This window comes from Exophiala aquamarina, assembly GCF_000709125.1.
Source record: "Exophiala aquamarina CBS 119918 chromosome Unknown aczIA-supercont1.6, whole genome shotgun sequence".
Classification (NCBI taxonomy): domain Eukaryota; kingdom Fungi; phylum Ascomycota; class Eurotiomycetes; order Chaetothyriales; family Herpotrichiellaceae; genus Exophiala; species Exophiala aquamarina.
In genome coordinates this window covers 1,801,993-1,824,632 of record NW_013550582.1, presented here as the reverse complement: position 1 = coordinate 1,824,632, position 22,640 = coordinate 1,801,993, and the positions used below count along the sequence as shown (strand labels likewise).

The following is a 22,640-nucleotide window of genomic DNA, read 5'->3' as shown; positions in this document are numbered from 1 at the left end:
CCATTTAGGCAATATGACAGACCCACGATGAGATAGACAATGTCTGGTCGACCGTGCTCCTATGTGTTGTGAGCAATGGTTCCTTCGCTCCATCAGTCTCGACTCTCGAGCCACAAAATCAACCATCTGCCACCACTAATCCATCCACGTCTCAGAGATGCGTCGGTCTTTGCGGCACATCCTCGAGAACTCAGTTTCGTGATGGCGGCTATGGACAGTACTAGTCACAATGTCAAAACTGCCTCACTCAAGCGGATTCGGATTCTGGACCAGAAGCAATCCAGGTTTGGCTGTCGGACCTGTAAGTGAGTAAAGTGTCAGGCACAACATTGCCCAGCGCGCCGGCTGACCGCATGCCAGGCAGCGCAAAGTCAAGTGCGACGAGAGCCTCCCAACATGCCTTAGATGCTCTAGGTCTGGACGAACTTGTACTGGCTACGAGCGGGTATTGCGTAGCAGACTTGACGGCCACCAGCAACAACAGCAACTGACCCTTCTTGAACCAGTCAGCGTCCCTCCTTGGCATCGACCTGACCAGCAGAACATGGCTCAATTGACTCTATCTCTCTTCTCACATGACCCCTATCAACTCCACAGCAAGGCTAGCGCGGAATTCTCCTTTGTGCTCCTCCCTCAACTCGCCGCCACTAGGCCGTATGTCAATGCCGCCGCTGGAACTCTGGGTGCCGCGTATGATAAGTGTGTTCTTCACCAGACCCATCGCCAGGATCACCAGCTCATCACCAGGCTTTATTTGAATGCGCTCCGACAAGTGCGAGATGAGCTTCAGCGGCCACAGCCCGAGGTCGTACCATTGCTGGTGACCGCTATGCTCCTAGCCGCTGCTGAGAGCATCCAGCACAAGCAAAAGGATGCAGTACGTCACCTCCTTGGAGCATTTAGCATGATCGACCTACAGAATGAGGTGTCTCTGAAGACATGGCCCAGCACTTCAGTAGGGCCGTTGACTTGTAATACCATCGTTGAAGGTCTTAATCCAATCCAAGATGTCTTCTACACTCTGGACTACCATATTTCCATGTTTGCTTGGGGTAGAAAGCCTCGATTCCCTCGCTTACCAGTCACTAATCAGATGCTTTACCCTGCCTCCATGGAAGATCTCGTTACAGGACGCCCTGTTCTTCAACAATGGTGTGTGCACTTCATTGCTAAGGCATTGGAGCCAGAATGGGAGGAACGAATCGATTTCCCAGCAGCGCTTATAGCACAGCAAGTCTACCTCGTCGCTTGGCTGAAGCGCTGGCTTCGCACTTACACCTTACTATTCGATAACCAGAGTTCACAGCCATTCCACGCACAGACACCCCGCTTTAGAATCCTCAAAGCCCAAACACTCATTATGTACATTGCCGTCTCCAACGTCAAGCCTCCCACTCAAGTTACTTACGATACCTATGCCCCAGAGTTTGAAGAAATCATCCGCTGCGCTGAGGCCGTCCTTAGCCCGAATGCCCCGGCCAGTCAGGCTGCCACTTCCCGGTCCCTTCTTGCCTACTCGCCCGTCCCCGGCATCATCCACCCTCTCTGCTTTACCGCCCGCAAATACCGCGACTCCGTCTCACGCCGGCGGGCAATCCATCTCCTACGCCAGGCCGGCATTGAAGGCCCCTTTCAAGGCGATTTTGAGGCACGCGTCGCCGCGCGCCTAGTCGAAATCGAGGAAGGACGCAAACCTTTCAAAGCCGTGCTAACACCTGCAGAGGTGCTGCTTCCGAGCGACATCCCTGATCGTAAACGTGTATACATGATCTGGATAGTAGAGACACCCGGCGCAGGGTCCGAGACGCACCAGGTTAGAGAAACGGCGCAGCGAATGATGAAGTTCAGCCGGCGGCGGAGACTGGCGCCAACGTCTAGAGCCACAAAAGCGGAGAGACTGGCACAGGTTCCAGATGACGTAGTGAAAATAGGCGCGGGTATGGGTGTGCAATCCGGCGGGCATGACGACAATGCCGAAGGTGAGATGTGGGAGATTTGGGATGAAGCGGTGGATGGGGCGTGCCCGTGGGAGGCGGCAGGCAGCCACTAACGTTTCAACAGCGCAATAAATGTATACTGTACTTGTCAGAAGAGAACGGGGGGAAGAAGTATTGACTGTCACGGACGCACGTCCTGTATTCATTCTACATATCGGATGGAGATCAAAATGTTGATCCTCATTCTGAAGAGATTCTGAAGGCCCAAGAGCGAGAACGGCAGGGTATTCACTCCGGCAAATTTTCGAATCAATCAACTCATAGCGTATCAGCCTGCTCACGACTGTGTTTGCTGAAAGAGGCAGAGGCGAAGCAAATATGATGCGTGTTCCACTGACATAATTCGTGATAATTTCATTGTTTTCTATGTGAGTCCATGATCAAATTTGCATACTCCTCTCCTCTGACTCGTACATTGACCGGGAATGGCTCTCCTGTGGCGAAGTGATTGATGGACGAGTTGTCGAATGGGCCTCTCTGCTTCAATTTAGTACCTGCAGCCTACAAAAGTGACAGGAACTACTAGAAAGGGCGGAAAGGGACGTACCGGCTGGAAATCGAAACAATAGATCAGCCTGGCCAAGGTGATGAATAGACTCTTTTGGGCCAGTCGATAGCCCACGCAAATGCGACGTCCATGGCCAAATTGCCAGCTCCCATTCCAGATCTCGGCCTCACGTCCATCGAGCCAGCGCTCTGGCTGGAATTCTTGCGGGTTGGGATACAGAGTCTTGTCATTGGCAATACTGACGTGGTTGATGATGAAGTTAGTGCCCTTGGGAAAGTGATAGTCTTCAAAGACGAGGTCCTCGGTCAGTGTGTGCTCGGGAGTCCAGTCGAAGATGCGACGCCAGCGCAACATCTCCTTAGCGAAGGCGTTGATGTACGGCAAGTCTGGCTCGTCCCAAAATTTTGGGAGGCGTTTTTGGTCACCGCCGCCACACAAGCTGTCGATTTGGTCGCGCGCCTTTTGGAACTTGTCCGGGTGCGAAATGGCGGCGAGGATGAAGATGTTGATCCCAAGCCGGGTGGTGTCGCTGCCGGCCTCTATGAGTTGCATGGCGAGGAACATCTTGTCAGTGCTGCTTCCCTGAAACTTGGCCTCATCCAGAACAAGGTCGCGGGCGAACGACTGGGCCGCGTCCTCTTTCTCCATGCTTTGCCTGAGTGGAGCCCAGTATGCAGAGTAGGCCTCCATGGTGTGTCGTCCCATAGCGGCAAACTTAGAGCGCCAAAATTGCACGGCGTTGGGGAGCCGTGCCAGTTCAGGGAAACAGTCCCAGAAATTGTAAGGAGGAGCGTTCATGAGGAACGCAAATTGCGCCTTGGTGACCTCGGCCATTTCCTCGGGTGAGGCTGATGGCTTCTGCCCGAACGTGATACGATGGATGACCGTGTTGGAGTACGTGCCGTTGTGCAGATACCAATGCTGGGGATCGTTGAGGTAGTTCACCATCAGCTGCCTGCTTTCCTCGTCCTGGTACTCCTGGTAGCGGGTGAGGGCCGTGCCATTCAGCAGCTGATGCATTACACGTCGACGGTCCGTCCAGCCATTCTGTGGCAGCAACACGGATCGTCTGTTTTGACTGATGAGTTCGCCTACCATAGGATAGTGTGGCCGGCCGTTGGTCATGCTGCCCTTCCGGCCATAGAGCTCAGCGACCAGACGGTTGCTGTTGAGGACAACCCAGAGCTTAGATCCCAGGTGAGTTGTTGTCATCTCCCCATATGTCGCAATCTTGTGCCCCTACGCAATCATCAGTATGGCCCAGTCTCAACTTATGCAGAGGTCCACTCACTGCTACCTCTCCTTCAAGGTATAGAAACAGATTGCCAATTAAAGGCCATCCTCGCGGACCACGCGGCAGCCTCCACTTCCTCCCCCGGCCTTTGTCCACTGGTCTAAGGAGGACGAGCAAGAAACCAAAGAGCAGAACTGGAGGCGCCAACAGCACCACCACAATACCTCGAAGACCGACTTCTCCAGCAGCGATAACTGAGGTGGACAGCATTGCGTATTACCACAAGGGATTTACCCGGGCCTTGTTTAACCCCAGAGTCCTAGCATTAATAGAACCCCAGGTATATTAATATAGTCTCTGTCTTTCATACTCCGGGGTGCGGGATGTATTAGCCCTCACTCTTAGGCGCTGCTGCGGACGTCGTGTGGTCTGCGGACCACGGAGACCGCAACCCCCGCTTGGGGGCCTGGGGGCCGCAATGGTCGCTCGTAAAAGAAAGGGGTATTTATGCGGACTTCCAAAGCTGTGGCCACAAAAGAATGATGTTGGTTGCGCGAAAATGAAGCTACATTGTCTGGCTCTAGCCATCCTGATCATGGGAGGCTCCTCGTTCACTGTTGATGTTCACACTCATCCCGTCCCAGAAAGCTATCGACGAGCTCTCCTTGGCGCTGGCTATGGAAGCAGTAACGCGAGCGATTTGTTTGTTGACGGATTCCGCACCCCAGAATGGACGCTCGACGGATACCTAGAAGACTGTACTGCGTTTGGATATAACTACTCCATCCTCAGCATCACCGCCCCCGGCCTGTCATTTCTGCGAGGCAATGCGCGGGCCAGGACGTTGGCCCGCGAGCTCAACGATGAAATGTCGGGTTGGATGGGACAACATCCCAAGCGGCTCGGTGCGTTCGGTATCCTGCCTCTTCCTGACATCAACGCCTCGCTGGCAGAGATCGCTTACTGTTTGGACGAGCTCGGGTTTGACGGGATCGGTCTCTACACCAACGTCGACGGTGTGTACCTAGGCGACTCGTTGTTTGACCCCATAATGGCAGAATTGGATCGCCGCAATGCCACCGTCTTTGTTCATCCCGCTGGACCGACTGAATCTCCTGCGCTAGACAACATGTCGCTACCTGTGATCGAGTATCCATTCGACACCACCCGGGCGATCGCCAACATGCTGTTCAAACAAACACGGCTCAGATACCCCAACATGAAGATTATCTGGAGCCACGCGGGAGGAACAGTCCCATTTCTAGCGTCTCGTTTAGCTCTACAGTCTACCCTACCATGGCACGGAGGGAGAGATTTCGAAGGTTCTTACTCCGAGCTGCAAGGCTACTACTACGACACTGCCGTTACCTTGGGCAACGCACAGTTTGCCGCTCTCAAGGAGTTTGTGGGGGACGACAAGATAGTGACCGGCTCAGACTGTAAGCAACATTATCTATCTTTTAAAATACAACCCCTGAGCTGACGTTTTCCAGTTCCGTACATGCCTGCAAGCGCCGTCCCCATTGCACAGGCAGCGTTGGAATCATATCATGGGTTTACAGAGTGGGACCGCGAAAGGATTGCTTGGAAGAATGCATTCGAGCTCTTCCCAGCATTGAAGACCAAGTTTCCAGAGGTGGTTGCTAACTCCACAACCTAAATCATGACAAGCTCTGTTGCAATTCTATTACAAGTTTAATGGTCAAATAGTGTCGAATTAAGCATGCTTGGGCACCGCCTTCCATTGAAAGTTGTAGGCGTTTTTGCCACCTGACTGAAGCCTCGGGAGTGAATTTAGTTAAGCAGCGCTCACATTGATGACGAGGCAACGATTGCAATCAATTTGTTCTATACGTGCTAGGAGCACCTTCAGTATCTAGCAGCTAAGGAAAGGATGAAAGCTAACATCACACGCTCTTTGGAGCATCGGTGATCAATTCTGCAGAAGTCAGATAATAGCTTTTGTCTCCCTCAGGATTCCAATCTGCCAGGGTCGACCCGTCTCCCAACCAGCCCGTTTCATTCTCATCACGGTATACATAGGTAAAGTCTTCCCATCTCGGATTCTCCAGCGCCTTAATTGCGTGGAGACTCGAGCCTGGCCACAAAGCAGTGACTCGGCCGTCTGCCTTGTACCACGAAGTGCAATCTTCGCCATAAACGGTGCGGTGGTGATGGACGTCGACAAACTTGGTGAAGTTGTTGACTGCATGCACTGACGGTTGCATGGTCAGTATATTTTCGAGCTGCATCTTTCGCAGAGCCCGGGCTGTGTAGTCAACGGCGCGTTCCATGATCATGAGGAGGTTGCCGGCGCCGACAGCAGAGTTTGGCCCCAGGATAATAAACATATTGGGAAATCCGTCCACTCCAATCGACAGGTAGTTGGCTGTTCGTGGGCGTGTTCCGTCCGGCCGATCAAACAGCTGCTTCCCGTTGACTCCGTAGATGGGGACGATGTTGGCGAAAGTCGCATTGAAGCCCGTGGCACAGACAATAGCATCCACGTCACGTTGTTTGCCGTCGCTGGTGACGATGCCAGTCTCGTTCACTTTGGAAATAGGACTTACCACCACTTCGACATTCTCTTCCGTCAATGCCTCGAGATAACCAGGCCCGGGGGTTAGGCGCCGGCACAGAGGGGAGAATGACGGTAGGAAATGGGGCAGCAACTCGGGTTTCTTGCAGAGACGTTCCGTCATAAGATTGGTAAAGTGCGCCCGTGCAATAGCTTGTGCCTGAGAGCCGCGGAGGGTGATCTCGTGGCCACTTTGCGCAAACGTCTCAATCTGCTTTCGGTAGCTTAGATACGCCTGAGGATCAGATTTCCACTTTGCAATCTCCTCCAGCGGGTATGTAAAGTTGCCTTCTCGGACGCCTCGTCTTTCTAGCTCTTGTGACGCCATGGGAGATGCAATCCACGTCCGACCTCGAACGTAGTGGTCGATTCGGCGCACCTTGGGTTGAATGCTAGGGACTATTTGGATGCCACTGGAGCCAGCCCCGATCACGGCAACGGTCTTGCCCTAGACACAGTCAGCTTGTTCTTGTGATAGAGACGAACGGTGGTGCGCTGACATCGAGATCAAAGCTTTCGTCCCATTTGGCGCTGTGCATCAAGCTTCCCTTGAATTTTGCGAGTCCCGGGATTTGCGGCCAATCCCAGGAATTGAGGGCTCCATAGGCAGTGATAAGGGCATCAGAACGGTCCTGCACGACCTGCCCCGTTGCGACATCTTCGATGGTCACAACCCACTGGGCTTCTCTGGCAACCCATCGAGCTTCTTTAACGCGGCTAGAGAACTTCATGTATTTTTCAACATCGTACTTCTGCGCTACACGCCGCCAGTAGTCAAGAATCTCGTGCCCAGAGGCGTAGTAGTGCGACCATGCCACGTTCGAATCCCAGGACAGCTGATACATGTGAGCCGGAATGTCTGCCCACGGCTTAGTGGAACGAACTCTAGCAATGAGGTTGAGATAGACGTACCACAGGCGATGCCAGGATAGCGATTTTCGAGCCACGTGCCCCCGAGTCCGCCATTTTCCTCATAGATGACGAGATCCAGTTTCTCGACGAGGCGCGGAAGCTTGATCGCGTTTAGTATTCCAGAGATTCCAGCACCCACCACGATCACCTTAAGCCCGTGGGGACTGTCAATAGATCGGTGGACATATTGATCTTGAGTTCCGTTCATGGTGACGATTCTTGACACAGGAGTCTATTGTCCTGACAACCCACACAACACGGACGGCAACGACTACACCCTTTGGGCATTTATTCGTCTGTGCTCTCTTTGTCGTCCTCTACACTCGTCCATTGGCTTCACAATGCTTGCGGCCTCCACCTCCGCCACCTCCGCAGTCTCTTGCGCTACCGACTCGTGTACCTGTACATAGTATTGCGCACAATGCCACGATGTCCATGAGTTGCTATACTAGTTACTGGTACATCCCCTTCAATGCCAAGCCTTGCGGACCGAAAACGCCGCATCCCGCATTTGGCACGCCTGAAAGCCAGGCATTCATTCATCCAGTCTGCACTGTCCAACATGTGCCTAGGGATATATTTACGCCAAACATCGCGAGACTGTTCGCTAAGTCCGGTTGGCATCCTTGTTACCCCGCTAAACCCTGTTCCTGCATCCGATTATCAAGAGGGGTAACCCCGATGCTTCAACCGGGGTAGATGGGAATATATTGCTGCGGCGCCGCCTGCGCAGCCCGTGTCTCTATAAACCAGCGGCCGTTCATTCACTGCGGACATGCCACCCCGACAGCCTGCTATCAAGCAAATCCCAACCATGAACGCGGAACTTCAAGAGCCGCCCTGGTCGAGCAGGAAAAGCCTCCATGCATGTGAAAGCTGTCGTATGAGCAAGCGTAAATGTGACGGCAAGAGGCCTCTGTGTGGGACCTGCTCCAAGCGGGGGAGACGGTCCTCGTGTGTCTACGAAAAGTCGGCGGTGCGAAAGAGGCGCGTGTCCAGGTAAACAACTGTCCTGATTGTTTATTTTCTCATGCCAATCACCCCTTGTCCAAACACTAGACAAATCGAATACCTTGAGAGCCGCATTGCTGCCCTGGAAGGTCAAGGGTCAGGCGGTTCCGACGATGTAACGATTCGTCCGGCCCAAACGCAAGTCGAAAGGGCAGCCGAGCAACACTGCGAACCGCACCCCGGAGACTCGCCCAGTATTGCAACGAGAGACACAAGCAGTGTTGGCAGCGACGGAACTCAGCATCGGCGCCAGCAGTCGCCTTTTGACCTGGGAACTGTAAGTCCTTCGGGCTTCGGCTCCTGCCTCTGACAGTTACTATTCTGACACCCTACCAGCGAACGTCGACTGGACGTGTAGATGGGATGGGGGCAATTGCATCCAGCGGATCTGCTCTGTTCGACATAGAGCCGGAGAAAACGGGCTTCTTTGGCTCTTCAAGCACTGTCAGCTTCACCGCCAAAGTCAGGCATATTCTGGCTCGACCCGACGGCGACTTGTTTGACGACGTTCAGCCCGCGCTCTGCAGGCAGATCATCGAAGATTACGCGATTCCTGCCCGCCCCGAGGCTGACTCGATACTTGCATTATTTTGGGACCGAATATATCCCCTCTACCCCTTCATCGATCGGCCAAGTTTTGAAAAATCTTATGGTCAGCTCTGGAGTCCAGCCTCCACAACATCTCGAACAGCCAACCTCCCCTACCAGAACTTGTCGGGAGTAGACCCGATTCCCGAATCGCGCAGATTTCATCTCCTTCTCAATGCTATGTTTGCTTTAGCCTGCTCCTGGGATGGGCTGGACGGCTATTCGGTCCAGAAGGGCGATCTCTACTGGCGACGGTGCAAACAACTAATGGAGCTAGACTTTGACATTTTCAATGTCCCGCGACTTTCCCTGGTTCAGGGGTTTTTATACACGGGATTGTACCTCCAAAGCACGACGGAAATGACTTCTGCCTGCTGGAATATCATCGGCATATCGGTACGAATGTCCCAAACGCTGGGACTCCATTGCGGGGCACAGCGCCAGCAGGACGGAGCCGAGCATGAATCGTATGGATTGCGATGGCGCATCTGGGTCGGCTGTGTTGTGATGGATCGGTATGTTAACGGCCTGCGTTCAACCTTAGCTGTTACCCTACTGATGAGTCGCTAACATCGGCAGAAACCTGTCCACCATCTACGGCAGACCGTCTATGGTGGGATTCTCGGCTCCAATTCCCCGCCCACCGACTCTGGGTCAGTCTCGAGGCGACTCAAAGTCCACATCTTTTTTGTCAAGTCTAGGCGAGCTCAGCGTCATCTTGAAACACATGGTGAAGAACGTGTATGACTGCGACGACGACCATGATCTAGGAATCTCCAAGTCCAGGGATGCTGGAAAACCGACGACAATGAAACAGCGATTTGAGACCGGGAACTTCCAAGACTTTCTGGACTTTGAAGTTGCCCTTGCCAATTGGGAGCAGGGCTTGCCGTCAGAGCTAAGGATGCCTGCAACGATGACGGCGGCACTTGAACAGGTCGTGGTGGATGCGCAGTCGGTCCTCATTCGAATGCAGTGAGCGAAGAGACCCCTCAAGGCTCGCTCGCGTCTTCTCTCTCGCTGACCCACAACTAGGTACCTGTTCGGCCGCATTCTAGCCTTCAGACCATTACTCCTATGCCACGTTGCCCGATACAATCCCGAAACTAACCTTGCGCCTAATTCAATAGGGTCCGGGATCAGCGCGACGCTCTTGAATACCGCCCCAACACTGTGTGTAGAAGCTGCTGTGGAATTGGTCTTACTGGTGGATGGAGTCCGACGGAGTGCGCCAGAATGTCAGCCTGGTTCCTGGTATGCCATATTCTGTAAGTTAAGCCCTTCTTTTGACCTGATATACAGGCCTCTTCTCACAACTGAATATCTAGACGCCTATACTAGCGGCCTAATCCTGCTAATACAGCGTCACTACCTTCCCGAACTTAGCCACAAGAGCGATGAGGCGTGGGCTAGCTGCTTCAGCATCCTGCGGGCATACTCATCCACCAGCCGAACGGCGGTGCGCTGCCTTAAAGTTCTCGAGTTGAGTGACAAAACCTTGACCTATCCGAGATTTGACCCTGCCGATGCTGCATATAACTCGAGATATGCTGCGATGGACCTCGAAAAAAGGGACGGACCGTTGCAATACGCTGAAGGCCTAATGGACTATTCCGTACCGCATTCGTCGACGGTAGTACACCTTGATTCCCCGTGTCGAGCGCCAGATCTTTTCATCGATGACTCCTTCGACTTGAACTGGCTCAGTACCGTTCCCTTTGATATGAGCTTGGAAGACCTGGACGGCTTCATATTATAGTTAAGTAAAGCGTAATTGGATGATAATGGTAGTATTGGAGCCTACGCCCTTATTTCCTGGTGGTACACCTGTATAACCACGATTAGCCCTTGCGAATGTATCCTTCGACATTAGTTCCCGATATCACAGATTTGTAAGCTTCTCACAGACGACATTGGTAATGCCTGACACTCTCTACAACTACATTCCAATCATGGTAGAGAAATTCATTCTCCATATTCTTACTAGAGGCTAGACTGCTTTGCTCTCTAGTACCATGGTTCCAGCAGGCACGGATTTTGCCTCCCCACGCATACCAGCAAATTCTTCATGCAACTGATCCCTTCATGCAACCCATCGTCATGCCTGAAATCTCAGTAAGATGCTCTGATCTGCGTGGACGGCCTCAGGCTTGCCGGCGTCGGACACCGCAGAACCCATACTAGCCCTCGAAGAAGAAAGGGGACGAGTCTCTTCTCAAGTTCACGGCTTATCCTATCCTTCGATCCCGATAGGCAACAAAACTCTCTATATGATGCCGAAAAAACCTCGACACCACAGATAGGTGGCTTCCAACTTGATGATTCAACAGCTCTTGACCAAGACGTTATGGAACGAGAGGTAGACCTTTTGATCGCCGGCGCAGGACCTGCTGGGTCAGTATCTCTGGGTTTCTCACATGATTTTGCTTCTTCTGACTTTCCGTGGCCTCATGGCTGCGCCGCGTGGGCTGCAAAGTACAATTTCAAAACCCTTGTGATTGACAAGCGAGGGGACAAGATTAAACACGGCCACGCCGATGGTCTTCAGTGCCGCACCTTGGAGATTCTGCATGGCTTTGGTATCGGACATCGACTGTACCGCGAGGCAAACAGACTGCAGGAAGTGTGTTTCTGGGTGCGTTTTGGATAACTATATCTTCTTGCCATCAATTAACTGACATTTACAGAACCCAGATGCAGACGGGCGTGTGCGCAGGACTGATCGGTCTGTCGACACAACCCCAGAAATCAGCAGATTCCAACAGAGTGTCATCCACCAGAGTCATATTGAGGACTGTTTTCTCGAATACATCCACCTGACTAGTCAGCATGTGATTATCCAGCGGCCGGCGGAACCCACTCAATTGGAGATCGACGCTTCGCAGGTAGACGTGGATGACAGCTATCCTGTCACGGTCTACCTTCAAACAAGCATATGAACGGAACTGCCGCCTCAGATAACATGGTCAAATGCAAATACATGATTGGATGCGACGGTGCGCATTCTTGGACCCGCAACCGACTTGGATTTGCAATGGAGGGCGACCAGACCGAGGCTGTGTGGGGAGTCATGGACATTGTCCCTATCACTGACTTTCGTGAGATTCTAATATTCTCTTTCTGTTTGTACGAATAAGAGCAAAGCTGATTGATTGCATCCATCCTATCAGTGGACATTCGCAACCGCTGCATCATCCAGAGTGCGTCTTCGGGGGCCATCATGGCGATTCCGCGTGAGAAAGGGCTAGTGCGCCTTTACATACAGCTCGCAGACATCAGGCCCGCCCGTGGAGAGAGGTTCGACCGCTCGGCGGTGACGGAAGTCATGATCTTCGACGCCGCCCGCAAGATCCTGCTCCCCTACAAAATCTCATACCAGTACTGCGAGTGGTGGACCGTTTACCATTTGAGGAACCAAGATTGTCATTGTGCTCTCGAGCTAATATGTGAGGTGCCGGATTGAAGATCGGCCAAAAGGTGGCTAGTCGCTATAGCCTCAACGATTGCGTGTTCATCGCAGGGGACGCCGTTCATACATATTCCCATAAAGCTGGACAGGGCAAGAATTTCAGCATGCAAGACACGTACAATTTGGTGTGGAAGATCGGGGCCGTGGTTCAGAAGACGGCATCCCGATCGCCACTGTCTACGTACGAATCCGAACGAAGGATGCTGGCGCTGCAGCTCGTTGATTTTGATCCCAAGTTCTCGCACCTGTTCTCGGGCCGGCCTGCCAAAGGCATTGCTGATGACGTGGGAATCTCTATCGGCGAGTTAAGGGAGGCTCTGGAACAAGGCAATAGGTTCACCTCGCAGATCTCGCTAAAGTACGAGCCGAGTTTAGCCGTCGCTGAGTGCCCATCCGACAAGAATCACCGGGTCGGAGTGCCTGCCTATCTTGTAGGACTCACGGTAGGCATGCGATTTCCATCCTTCCAGGTCGTCTGCCAGTGTGGTGCCACTCCGCGACAGCTTGGCGATGTGCTCGAGTCCGACGGGTTGTGGCGATTGATCGTCTTCTCTGGCGCCGTGACGTCGCGGGACATTAGAACCCTGAGCCGCACCCAGGCCATTGGAGACAGGTTACTAGAATCCGAGTCGCCGCTCAACAACGCGGCGATCCTTCCTCTCCTGGTCCACGCGTCTGCTCGCAGGGAGGTTGAGCTCCTAGATATGCCTAGGGCGTTCTACACGCAGCGAAATACAGACGCGTACGACTATCATCGGGTATTCCCCGACGATCTAAGCTACCGTCATGGCCACGGACATGCCTACGAGAAGTACGGCTTGGACAAAGGCAAGGGTCGGCTGGTGTTGGTGCGACCAGATCACTATATCAGCTGGGAGGTGAGTTGGACAGCATCCAAGCAGTTGAGGAATTCATATCAAAAACCTTGAGACCAGAAACCATATAGAGATCGAGTTGTTCTTGGGTATTGTGTCTCAGTGAGTCCGGAGCCTCAGGGAGGTCAGCTTGTCAGCTCGATATCTCGTTGCTTTTCTAGACTTGAGTCTCTCTTGGTTGTACATCTTTTACCACCCACCTCTACACAAATGAAAGCCTCTTCGGACTCGAACATGCTCTCCCTCTTTCCGGGTCCTTGAAACGGGACATTTCGAATAAACGTGCCAGCGAGCTCGGCGTGAATGTACCATATTTTGCTCCGCCAAGACGGCGCCTGGCGAAAGGCGTTCTTGGATTTGCTAGTTCTTGTGATTCATTTCCAAATTCATACATACTGCATGTCTTGCAAGGCGAGATGAAAGCACGTCAGCGCTAGTTGGAAGCCCCTCCGATGCTAGATAGGGTGGCCCGCCTCCGTGCTCATGGAAAATGAAGCTGCATAGGACGTTCTGATGCCAGGATTTTGCGAATGCCTCCCATTGTACGCGCAAAAGGCGACTACATCGGATATCGTAGCTCAGTCCCAATCACCATGCACAGGTCTCCACAATTATCTTGATTTCGCGTGAAGCATATCACCGACCAAAGAGAATTTGGGTCTTTCTACCAGCCTTCGAAAAGCTGCTGTTCCAATTTTGTCAAAGCTAATAGTCAGCAGCAAGAAAGATGCATCAGATGTCCCATGCTCGAGAAATTCTTGAGCGTGCACAAGGCAAAACTGCCTTGATAACTGGAGCGTCACGCGGGATTGGCGGGGAAACCGCCTCGATCTTGAATGAGCATGGCTGCAATATCATCATTACCGATCTGAAATCCCAGCAGCAGCAATCAGAATCCCTAATTCAATCACTGCGATTTCCAGAGCGTGCTATTTTTGCGCCGGCGAGCGTAAGCGATTGGACTCAGCTACTCGATGCATTCAAGAAAGGCATCAACATCTTTGGTAGGATTGATATAGTAGTTGCCAACGCAGGCATCATGGAAAGTTGCACTGTCCTGGACATGCAGACCGATGAGAGGGGAGACCCTATAGAGTCAAGAGAAGGTAACACTGTCCTCGACATCAATCTGAAGGGCACTTTGAACAGTGAGTCATCTATACAGCGCATCGTAGGAAGTACCTGGTTAGTGACACTATAGCAGCACTACGGTTAGGTATCCACTACATGAGCAAGAATTTACCATCAGAGGAAGGCTGGGTCGGCTCCATTGTCCTTGTCACGTCAACATCAGGGTACTTTGGCTTTAGCGGCAACACTGCGTACGTTGCATCGAAGCATGGCATTGTTGGACTTTTCAGAGCATCCCAGCCCTTGGCCGAAAAGCTCAATATTAGAGTGAATGCCATTGCTCCCAGCTTCACGCCCACACACATCACGGCTGGTTTTGGCGATCATTTCGAGAAGGCCGGCGTCGAAAGCAACACCGTTGGCCAGGTGGCTGCTGCAATCTCATTTGCAGCGCTGGATCCTGCTCGGAAAGGTACTTGTTGTCTGGTACGTTGGAATCTTGTTCTCTTTCCACACGCTTCTATTGACATTGGAAGGTCTCAGGAAAGTTCGTTCGAGAGCTGGAGTTAACGCTCAAAGACCTGATGTCAGCGTGGATGGGGGAAGACTTGCTGCACGCTCTCTCTGGTTTTCGAGCAATAGTGAATGAACTCGGTGGTTATCCTTTGCCGTCAGCTCGTCGGGATTAGTGGGTTAAATTAGAATAGTCCAGTAATTACATTGCAAATTTTCATCGTGACAACCTGATGCGTGACATGGTTTCCTCAGATCGCACGTTTCCAGGATCACTTGCGCCATCTGACGCTGCATTTCGTGCTCTTGCCTCGATTTCGGCTATCTAGGTATTTCGCGTACAGTCGTGGCCATCTGTGGCCCAGTGGACATAGGAGACGGCGTCTTGATCATGACCTCCACGGCCAGACAGATGAGCTCGCCGAGCAGAGTCGGCAACTCGAGCAGTCTGGCTCGAAGATCTTTCACGTGGCGCCCAATTGCTTCCAGGCCATGTGGAGAATGATTTAGGAGAGGTTGATGTCGTCGATAACGTGATTATTTCCGAGACAGTCTTTAGAAGGCAACTAGCTTTATGACGTTGCTGAAAGTAATCTCCAAGATAGTAGCGCGACGACGATTCAACTACTGCCTTCATCCACTGAGGAATTTTACCTTGACGAAGTGCTCTGAAAGAACCAGAGCATGTGAATCTGCCTTCGAAGCGTCTTCGGAGTGTCCTTCTCAAGATGACGAACTACACAGATATGAACACGCTATTGAAATTGGGACAGATTGACCCTGAGCTGAAAGAGGTTTGCGTTGTCAATGGCGATCCTCCTCTCGTGTTGATTTGACGTGCTTCCTAGTTACTCGATGCGAACCCTCTGCCCGTCCTCGACTATTCTAGCCTCCGAGACTTTTCTGAACTATATGCCAAAAATAGTGAGAGAGCGAAAGGGCTACTAGGACCATCACCTCCTGGTGTGAAAGTCACAGAACTACAATACCCTACTCGGGATGGTTTCCACAATCGAGCCAAACTGCTCCAACCGACAGAATTTCCTGAGAAGGGGAGTCCATTGATCGTCATGATCCACGGAGGCGGGTTCTGTTTTGGCTCTCCCGAAGGTGAGGAGCAAACCTGCCGTAATTTCGTGCTTGCACTGGGCGCAACCTGCGTTGCTGTCGCTTATCGCCTGGCGCCCGATTACCGTTTTCCACACGCGCTCAACGACTGTTGGGATGCTTTGAAATGGTGTGCGGAGAACGCGGTATCCTGGAGTGCTGACACGACTGTGGGCTTCATTGTTGGTGGAAGCAGTGCAGGAGCAAATATAGCTGCGATTCTCGCGCACCTTGCAAGAGACGAGGGACTGGCACCCCCATTGACGGGACAATATCTAGCTATACCTCTGCTCCTACCCGATGATTCAATGCCGGAGAAGTACAGATCATTGTGGGTAGCTCGACAGCAGAATGCGGACGCCCCAATCCTCCCAAAGGCAGCTCTTGACATGTTCATGCGTGCCTATAAAGCCGACACCACGGATACAGTGAACTTTGCCGTCTTCAACCATCCAAGGGGTCATCGCCACCTTCCGCCAGTGTATCTACAAGTTGACGGGATGGATCCACTCCGCGACGATGGCATCATCTACGAGCGAGTTTTGAGAGAAGCATCTGGCGTCGAGACCAAGATGGATGTATATCCAGGCCTACCCCATGGCCACTGGAGTTTCTTTCCAATGCTCGCGGCCAGTACACAGGCTCGCAAGGATCAGCTTGCGGGTATGGGCTGGCTTCTCGGTAGGATGCCAGAGATTTCGAGAGTCTCGTTTGGCCCGGTCGCAGCAACTGTATAGATTGGAATCAGAATACAGGCCCATGACCCACTCTGTCATTTGACGTCGGACCGCATATACGCAGTCGATAAAGTTTCCTGTCCTGCGAACATGCTTTGTTCATTCGTCCTTATCTAGATCAAGTACTTAGGCAAATAGTTCTGCGAATCGCAGCTTTCACTGAATGGTTTCCGGTCTGTATGGGGCGGTACGACAGGCTGTCGCCTGAGGATCCAAGCACTGGACGATGCCAAGTCGCCTTCTTCCTTGCGCGCCTCCACCGCCAGAAGGCCTACTCGGATTTGAAACTGCTGTTAGACATCGGATGAGCTTTTATGATAGTCCCAGTGGCACCGTTCATGCGGGCGAGGCTTATGCGTTAGTGCAGTAATTACTTAATATCAATTAGTTGACCTGTTCTTAGAAGGGGCGACGCCATTGTCTGCAGAAGTTTTTACGAGGGTATATTGCAGCATTACTGCAGCAGCAATAAGAGCGCGGTGAGGAGTTGCTGCAATATCAGGTGTACGTCTTCCCTCATCACAAGGTTCTGTGTATTCCGGAAGGGCTTCACAACATGGCTCCAAGCTGGCTCATAACAGGTTCGTCCTCGGGTTTCGGACTAGCATTAGTTCGATATCTTCTAGCTCAGGGACACAGCGTGATCGCAACCTCACGCAACCCTAGCAAAACTCCAGACCTTATTGAAGAAGTCGCGTCCAAGCCGAACGGGGCATGGCTAGCTTTAGATGTCGTCGCATCCAAAGCCGACATAGACAAAGTCATCTATGAAGCCTGGGCCAAGTTCGACGGCATCGACTTCTTGGTCAACAACGCCGGGTACAGCATCCTCGGCGCGGCCGAAGAAATCCCTGAACACCAGGCAAAAGACCAGTTCGAGGTGAACTTCTGGGGCGCGGTGCGAGCTACACAATCCATTCTTCCTCTTATGCGGTCCCGAAGATCGGGCACAATCATCAACATCTCCAGCGTGGCCGGCGGCGATCCATTGCCAACGTGTGCGATATACGCAGCAAGTAAGGTCGCCTTAGAGGCCTGGACAGAATCATTATCACACGAAGTTCGGCATCTTGGGATCCGCGGAATAGTCATCCAGCCCGGCGCGTTCCGCACCAACTTCTTCAGTAGCAGCGCAATGCAGATTGTCACACCATCCCAGGCGTATGCGGGTGAGAGCAGTCCCGTGGCGCAGACGCTGGGCAAATTTGGGTCCATTGATGCTTCCAATTTTTCGGACCCTATCAAGGCTGCGGAGAGGATCGTTGAGGTAGGAACGGAAACTGGGTTCGGCGAGGGATTGAAAGTGCTGAGGGTGCCGCTGGGACCAGATTGTTATAGGAGAGTGTTTGAAAATCACGGCAAACGGGAGGCTGATTTGGAGGCGACCAAATCGATCGCGACGAGTACTTCGTAAATTTCTATATCAACATATAACTGATACTTGCTTCTTGTCGATGTCGCTCAACTCCTTGGTCTCTACGAATGTCATAAACGAGCCGAACGGAGAAGAATGGTGCCATGTCTATCATAGCTTAGAAGAAACGACATCACTGCCTGCAATAATTCGTTCCATGGCGTAAAATGGTAAGAACCACTTCAGAACTCTCCTCTCTTCTTCCGTGACCTGCAACTTCGCCATAGCCTGTTCGCCACCACACAATACAGCTCGTACTTGGATCTCCTGCTTCTTGCCATTCACATTGTACGGGATCTCCGGCGCCGTGAAGATAAAGGCGGGAACGTGCCGCCTACTAAGATCTTTAGTAATCTGTTCACGGACTTGTTTTTCAAGTGTCGGGTGTAGCTTAAGCGGAGATTCAGAGCTCAGCAGTGCATTGGACGTGCATTTAACAAACAATACAACTCTCTCCGACGTGTCAAAGTAGGGCGCTTGGTTCCTCTGTTGCCCGACGACGCAGGCGTCTGAGACGGACCGGGTGAACTTTGGGCTCAGGAGTATATTGTAGATTTCGGAACTACCAAAACGAATGCCGCTGGGATTTAATACTCCATCGCTGTGGCCGACGTTAGCCGGGTGATTGCGACACGAAAGAGATACTGTCTTACGATCTTCCAAGGATGTAAACGCCTTTCGTTTCCGGGTTGATCTTCATGAAGTCCCCATGTGTCCACACATCTGGTAACAAAGGCACGCAGTTAGTCCTTTGCTTGCTTAAATTAAGCTTGGTCAGGACTTAATGCGACTTACGCGGGAAACCTGAAAAATAAGAGCTGACATATCGCTTGCGATGAGGATCTTTCAAGAGCATGACAGGCATGTTTGGAAAAGGTCTCCGGCAGACGAGTTCTCCACTTTGGCCTTCTTCCAATTCGAGCCCATCGGGCGAGAATGCAACGACGTCCAGTCCTAAGGCGATGACAGAGCTCTCGCCCGGATACGAGGGTAAAGATCGCGTGCCATGAACGAAAGATCCGCACAGTTCCGTGCCGCCAGACATGTTAATTTGACATACTGGGCCAAATGCCCGGGTCAGCCAGGTTGCGAGTGGCACAGGCAGCAACGCGCCGGTTGACACTATCGTATGCAGATGAGTTGAAAATATTTCTGAGACAAAAAGATTGTCAGTCAGCCAACAAAAAGCAGTGGGCGGAGTTATTCTATTTACTTGGTTCCAAGTCCAGCTTACGAAGTTCCGCAAAGTATCTCGGACCAGCACCGAAGGATGTGATACTGTGTGGCAATGCCGATCAGCCTTGAATCATCGTTAATGCAATGTCATTTCTCACATACTTATTCTTGAATAACGCCTGTAGGAATTTATCTGCGGTAGGGAAGAACGGGCTGCCATCGTACAGCACCAGCGTCGACCCAGCAAGAAGAGACCCAAGGGAGATATTCCACAGAGTCCACCCAATCTAAGCGTTGTCAGGGTGGCATTCATATGCAACACGGAATGGTAGATGAAGTCCTTACTCCGCTGTAATGAAAGTGGACATCTCCTGGACCTACGCCATGATGAAGAATATGTTCTTTCAGCCCGTTCATCACCAGGCCCTAGACTGTGGTTAGCACCGCCATTGTCTTGGATAGTGACCTGGGACCTACTTACACCATGAGAATGGACGATGGCCTTGGGAGCTCCAGTAGTCCCTGAAGAAAACATGACGATGAATGGCGTTGAGAACGGCAGCTGCTCAAATACGAGCCTAATTCTAGTTGCTCGAATAAGGAAGGTTTTGAGTGACACCCTATCCCAAGCCGTCACTACTATGTACCGGTAAAGCATTCGATATCTGGGATTGAATCTCACCCTGATTGCGACTCCAACGCAGGCCCGATAACTACCAGCTGACATGAACCTCGCTGGAGCTGATCATAGACCCTGGATATCTTGCCTCTAATATCCACTTTCTTCCCATTGTACGAGTAAACCGATTCAGTAAATAGGAAGCGGGGTTCGACTATTTGGAGACGGTCGATTAAGGCTTTCTCACCAATATCTGTCGCAAACGAAGCGAACATGCCTCCAAGAGCACCTGTGGCGAGTTGTAGCGCAAGTGACCGCACGCAGTTGCTGCCCACCACTGTGTAGCACCTCTTTCAGTCCTTGTAAACTCTATGAAAGCATTGGAATTGAAGACTTACCCACCACAACCTCTCCCTTTCGCAACCCAGAGGACTTTAGAGCATCGGCATATTTCTCCACTGTGTCTTCTAAATCCATCCAAGAATACCTGTCTGGGTTGAACAGGTTGTCCTCCCTCATTTCGATGATCGCAGTGCCTTTCCGCCTCCGTCTGAGCACGTTCTCCGCAAAATTGAGTCTCGCTCCTTCGAAGAATGAAGGAAACTGATCGATCTGGGCGGCATCATCGATTGCCTGGATGAATGCCGGAATTCCTCAGCCAGTTGCGCCAGGAACCATCCTGGCACTCACTCAAACCTACCTTTTCCGGCCTCGAAGATGCTGTAACGCCCAGAAATTCCCATGCTGTCATCCAGAAGTCGTTCATGCGAGTTACTGAGAATTGGTGGAGGTCGACATAGTTACCTTCCTAAGCATGTCAACTCCCAATTCAAAGACTGGAGGAAGATGAATTTTGTAAACTGCTAGATCAGATTCATGGATTGCACTTACCAAGCTGAACGTTGTACTTGTTGCTTAGATGAACGCGGAAGCCATCTATGGCGGTATGTAGGCCCTTTGGCGGAACATATGCCGGCGCAGTCATCATTCGATTTATGTCCAGTAGAACTCCAATGGAGTATAATTTTCTGAAATTCAGTTATCGGCCGCAAGGCTATTGCCTCTTCGCTGTTGTATGCTGCTCAGGAAAGTTGCGTCACCAATAGCTGGCGCAAGGCTGAACTACGGTTTGGGGAATCTGAATCTGACAATCTCTAAGCCGAACCTCGACTGGAGCATGAAATCTGCCAAGCTCCCGCCCAACGAGACACATATTGCATAGATCCAAAAGAGTGAGGCCAGATGTTGCCAACCACTTCTAATGCGAACTCGCACAGGAACCATGGTACATGCCGTCTTGGCGGCGAGGCTGAGCCCCCTAGTGACTCGCGACACCAGCAAACCTCAAGGTTCTATAGACGGCGTCTTGCGACCCACCATCAAGCCCATGGTAGCACGTGGAGAAGACTATGCAGTGGCCATGGAATGTCCTTCTGACAAAGGTATGGTCTTGGCTTTCCTTTGTTGGAGACCGCCAAGCATATCTTCGATCGCTGCGTGATGGTCTTAATCATCCGACACCGATCGCCATGCAGAGAGCTGTGTAAAGAAATGAACGAGTATCGTGTATAGAAGTTATCGATATCATCACAACTTTGAGTGTTACGTTTCTCACCCTTATCCGGCCATTATGCCTGTCGCCATTGTGACTGGGGGCTCTCGAGGTATTGGAAAAGCAATCTGCTTACAATTGGCTGTGGACGGGTTTGACATCGCAGTGAACGACATTGCGGCGCAATCAACCGCGCTCGACCATGTGAAAGAAGAAATTGAGCGCAAAGGCCGTCGGGCAATCTGTATCCCAGCGGACGTGAGTAACGAAGACGAAGTCAAGGCGATGGTAACGAAGACTCTAAAGGAGCTCGGAGAGTTAAACGTCATGGTAGCGAACGCAGGCATCGTAATTCCGAAGAAACTATTCGACCAGACAATCCATGAGTGGGATCGCGTCATGGCGGTCAATGTCCGAGGAGTTTTCACATGCTATCGAGAAGCTGGGCGACAAATGATCGCGCAGGGGAGTGGTGGGAAGATCATCGGCGCATGTTCGTCAGCTGGACATAGGCCCACCGTGTCAGGAGTCGCGTACTCGGCGAGCAAATGGGCTGTGCGAGGGCTCACTCAGGTGACGGCCCTAGAACTGGCGCAGCACAAGATTAACGTCAATTCATACTGCCCGGGCCCTGTTGAGACTGATATGTGGGCGGAGATCGATGCCAGCGTTGCGGAGAGGGACGGCATACCTAAGGGTAGCACGTACAACACGGCGGTCCAAACGCGTATGGCATTACAACAGCGATTGACGCCGGGGGATGTAGCTTTGTTGGTCAGCTTCCTTGCCAGTCCGAGATCGCGAAATATCACAGGCCAAAACCTCCTAGTAGATGGCGGACAGTATTTTACGTGAAATAAATATCGAATATGCACGGTGGGATTTCAATTTCTTTTCATTCTATAGTACTAATATCTCCTTCCAAACTACGAAAGCAAAATTGGTCTCATCTATCCCAAGGAATGAGTCATTCTCAGACCAAGAGGACGTTTTGTCACATTCGGAAGCGTCAACGCCTCTAGAAATCCGTTCCCTAGCTGGAACTCCTGAGAGCATTAATACTTCTGCCTACGGATGAAAATAGTCTAATTTAGTGAACGGACCCAGGTATACAACTTTTGGACTTTCGAGGTAATCTTCGCCGTGACCTGACTACTACTGTCAATACTAATGACCGCCACCCGTCTGTCATTTACGTCGGTTCCCACTATATAATTAGCTGTATGGTAAGAAAGCCTTTGAAACTATGTAGACACTCGATCCCAGGCCACTTTTAATT

General features: G+C 51.8%; 12 protein-coding genes across 12 annotated transcripts; 9 read left to right on the top strand and 3 right to left on the bottom strand.

The window, feature by feature from the left end:
* Positions 1–75: 75 nt before the first annotated feature.
* A1O9_08003 (uncharacterized protein) lies at positions 76–2,050 on the top strand (the record flags this gene model as incomplete). Its single annotated transcript, XM_013403558.1, has 3 exons — positions 76–301; positions 361–445; positions 511–2,050. 3 exons carry the CDS (start codon positions 76–78, stop codon positions 2,048–2,050), a joined length of 1,851 nt encoding a protein of 616 aa, XP_013259012.1.
* A 301-nt stretch (positions 2,051–2,351) lies between these two features.
* On the bottom strand, positions 2,352–3,717 carry A1O9_08002 (uncharacterized protein; the record flags this gene model as incomplete). Its single annotated transcript, XM_013403557.1, has 2 exons — positions 2,352–2,498; positions 2,545–3,717. The coding sequence occupies 2 exons, from the start codon at positions 3,715–3,717 to the stop codon at positions 2,352–2,354; spliced, it is 1,320 nt and encodes a 439-aa protein (XP_013259011.1).
* Positions 3,718–4,334: 617 nt separating this feature from the next.
* On the top strand, positions 4,335–5,399 carry A1O9_08001 (uncharacterized protein; the record flags this gene model as incomplete). The annotated part of the gene is made up of 2 exons (XM_013403556.1): positions 4,335–5,178; positions 5,233–5,399. The coding sequence occupies 2 exons, from the start codon at positions 4,335–4,337 to the stop codon at positions 5,397–5,399; spliced, it is 1,011 nt and encodes a 336-aa protein (XP_013259010.1).
* Positions 5,400–5,646: 247 nt separating this feature from the next.
* A1O9_08000 (uncharacterized protein) lies at positions 5,647–7,437 on the bottom strand (the record flags this gene model as incomplete). The annotated part of the gene is made up of 3 exons (XM_013403555.1): positions 5,647–6,765; positions 6,818–7,176; positions 7,230–7,437. The coding sequence occupies 3 exons, from the start codon at positions 7,435–7,437 to the stop codon at positions 5,647–5,649; spliced, it is 1,686 nt and encodes a 561-aa protein (XP_013259009.1).
* An 822-nt stretch (positions 7,438–8,259) lies between these two features.
* On the top strand, positions 8,260–9,807 carry A1O9_07999 (uncharacterized protein; the record flags this gene model as incomplete). Its single annotated transcript, XM_013403554.1, has 3 exons — positions 8,260–8,517; positions 8,577–9,343; positions 9,408–9,807. 3 exons carry the CDS (start codon positions 8,260–8,262, stop codon positions 9,805–9,807), a joined length of 1,425 nt encoding a protein of 474 aa, XP_013259008.1.
* Positions 9,808–11,175: 1,368 nt separating this feature from the next.
* On the top strand, positions 11,176–11,767 carry A1O9_07998 (uncharacterized protein; the record flags this gene model as incomplete). Its single annotated transcript, XM_013403553.1, has 2 exons — positions 11,176–11,463; positions 11,516–11,767. 2 exons carry the CDS (start codon positions 11,176–11,178, stop codon positions 11,765–11,767), a joined length of 540 nt encoding a protein of 179 aa, XP_013259007.1.
* Positions 11,768–12,048: 281 nt separating this feature from the next.
* On the top strand, positions 12,049–13,226 carry A1O9_07997 (uncharacterized protein; the record flags this gene model as incomplete). Its single annotated transcript, XM_013403552.1, has 2 exons — positions 12,049–12,206; positions 12,323–13,226. 2 exons carry the CDS (start codon positions 12,049–12,051, stop codon positions 13,224–13,226), a joined length of 1,062 nt encoding a protein of 353 aa, XP_013259006.1.
* A 673-nt stretch (positions 13,227–13,899) lies between these two features.
* Positions 13,900–14,932, top strand: A1O9_07996 (uncharacterized protein; the record flags this gene model as incomplete). Its single annotated transcript, XM_013403551.1, has 3 exons — positions 13,900–14,320; positions 14,377–14,729; positions 14,780–14,932. The coding sequence occupies 3 exons, from the start codon at positions 13,900–13,902 to the stop codon at positions 14,930–14,932; spliced, it is 927 nt and encodes a 308-aa protein (XP_013259005.1).
* Positions 14,933–15,484: 552 nt separating this feature from the next.
* A1O9_07995 (uncharacterized protein) lies at positions 15,485–16,600 on the top strand (the record flags this gene model as incomplete). Its single annotated transcript, XM_013403550.1, has 2 exons — positions 15,485–15,550; positions 15,605–16,600. 2 exons carry the CDS (start codon positions 15,485–15,487, stop codon positions 16,598–16,600), a joined length of 1,062 nt encoding a protein of 353 aa, XP_013259004.1.
* A 556-nt stretch (positions 16,601–17,156) lies between these two features.
* On the top strand, positions 17,157–18,014 carry A1O9_07994 (uncharacterized protein; the record flags this gene model as incomplete). The annotated part of the gene is made up of 1 exon (XM_013403549.1): positions 17,157–18,014. One exon carries the CDS (start codon positions 17,157–17,159, stop codon positions 18,012–18,014), a length of 858 nt encoding a protein of 285 aa, XP_013259003.1.
* Positions 18,015–18,125: 111 nt separating this feature from the next.
* On the bottom strand, positions 18,126–20,575 carry A1O9_07993 (uncharacterized protein; the record flags this gene model as incomplete). Its single annotated transcript, XM_013403548.1, has 10 exons — positions 18,126–18,615; positions 18,668–18,737; positions 18,810–19,166; positions 19,228–19,292; positions 19,353–19,477; positions 19,536–19,616; positions 19,672–19,810; positions 19,873–20,146; positions 20,208–20,442; positions 20,510–20,575. The coding sequence occupies 10 exons, from the start codon at positions 20,573–20,575 to the stop codon at positions 18,126–18,128; spliced, it is 1,902 nt and encodes a 633-aa protein (XP_013259002.1).
* Positions 20,576–21,439: 864 nt separating this feature from the next.
* A1O9_07992 (uncharacterized protein) lies at positions 21,440–22,216 on the top strand (the record flags this gene model as incomplete). Its single annotated transcript, XM_013403547.1, has 1 exon — positions 21,440–22,216. The coding sequence occupies one exon, from the start codon at positions 21,440–21,442 to the stop codon at positions 22,214–22,216; it is 777 nt and encodes a 258-aa protein (XP_013259001.1).
* Positions 22,217–22,640: the final 424 nt, after the last annotated feature.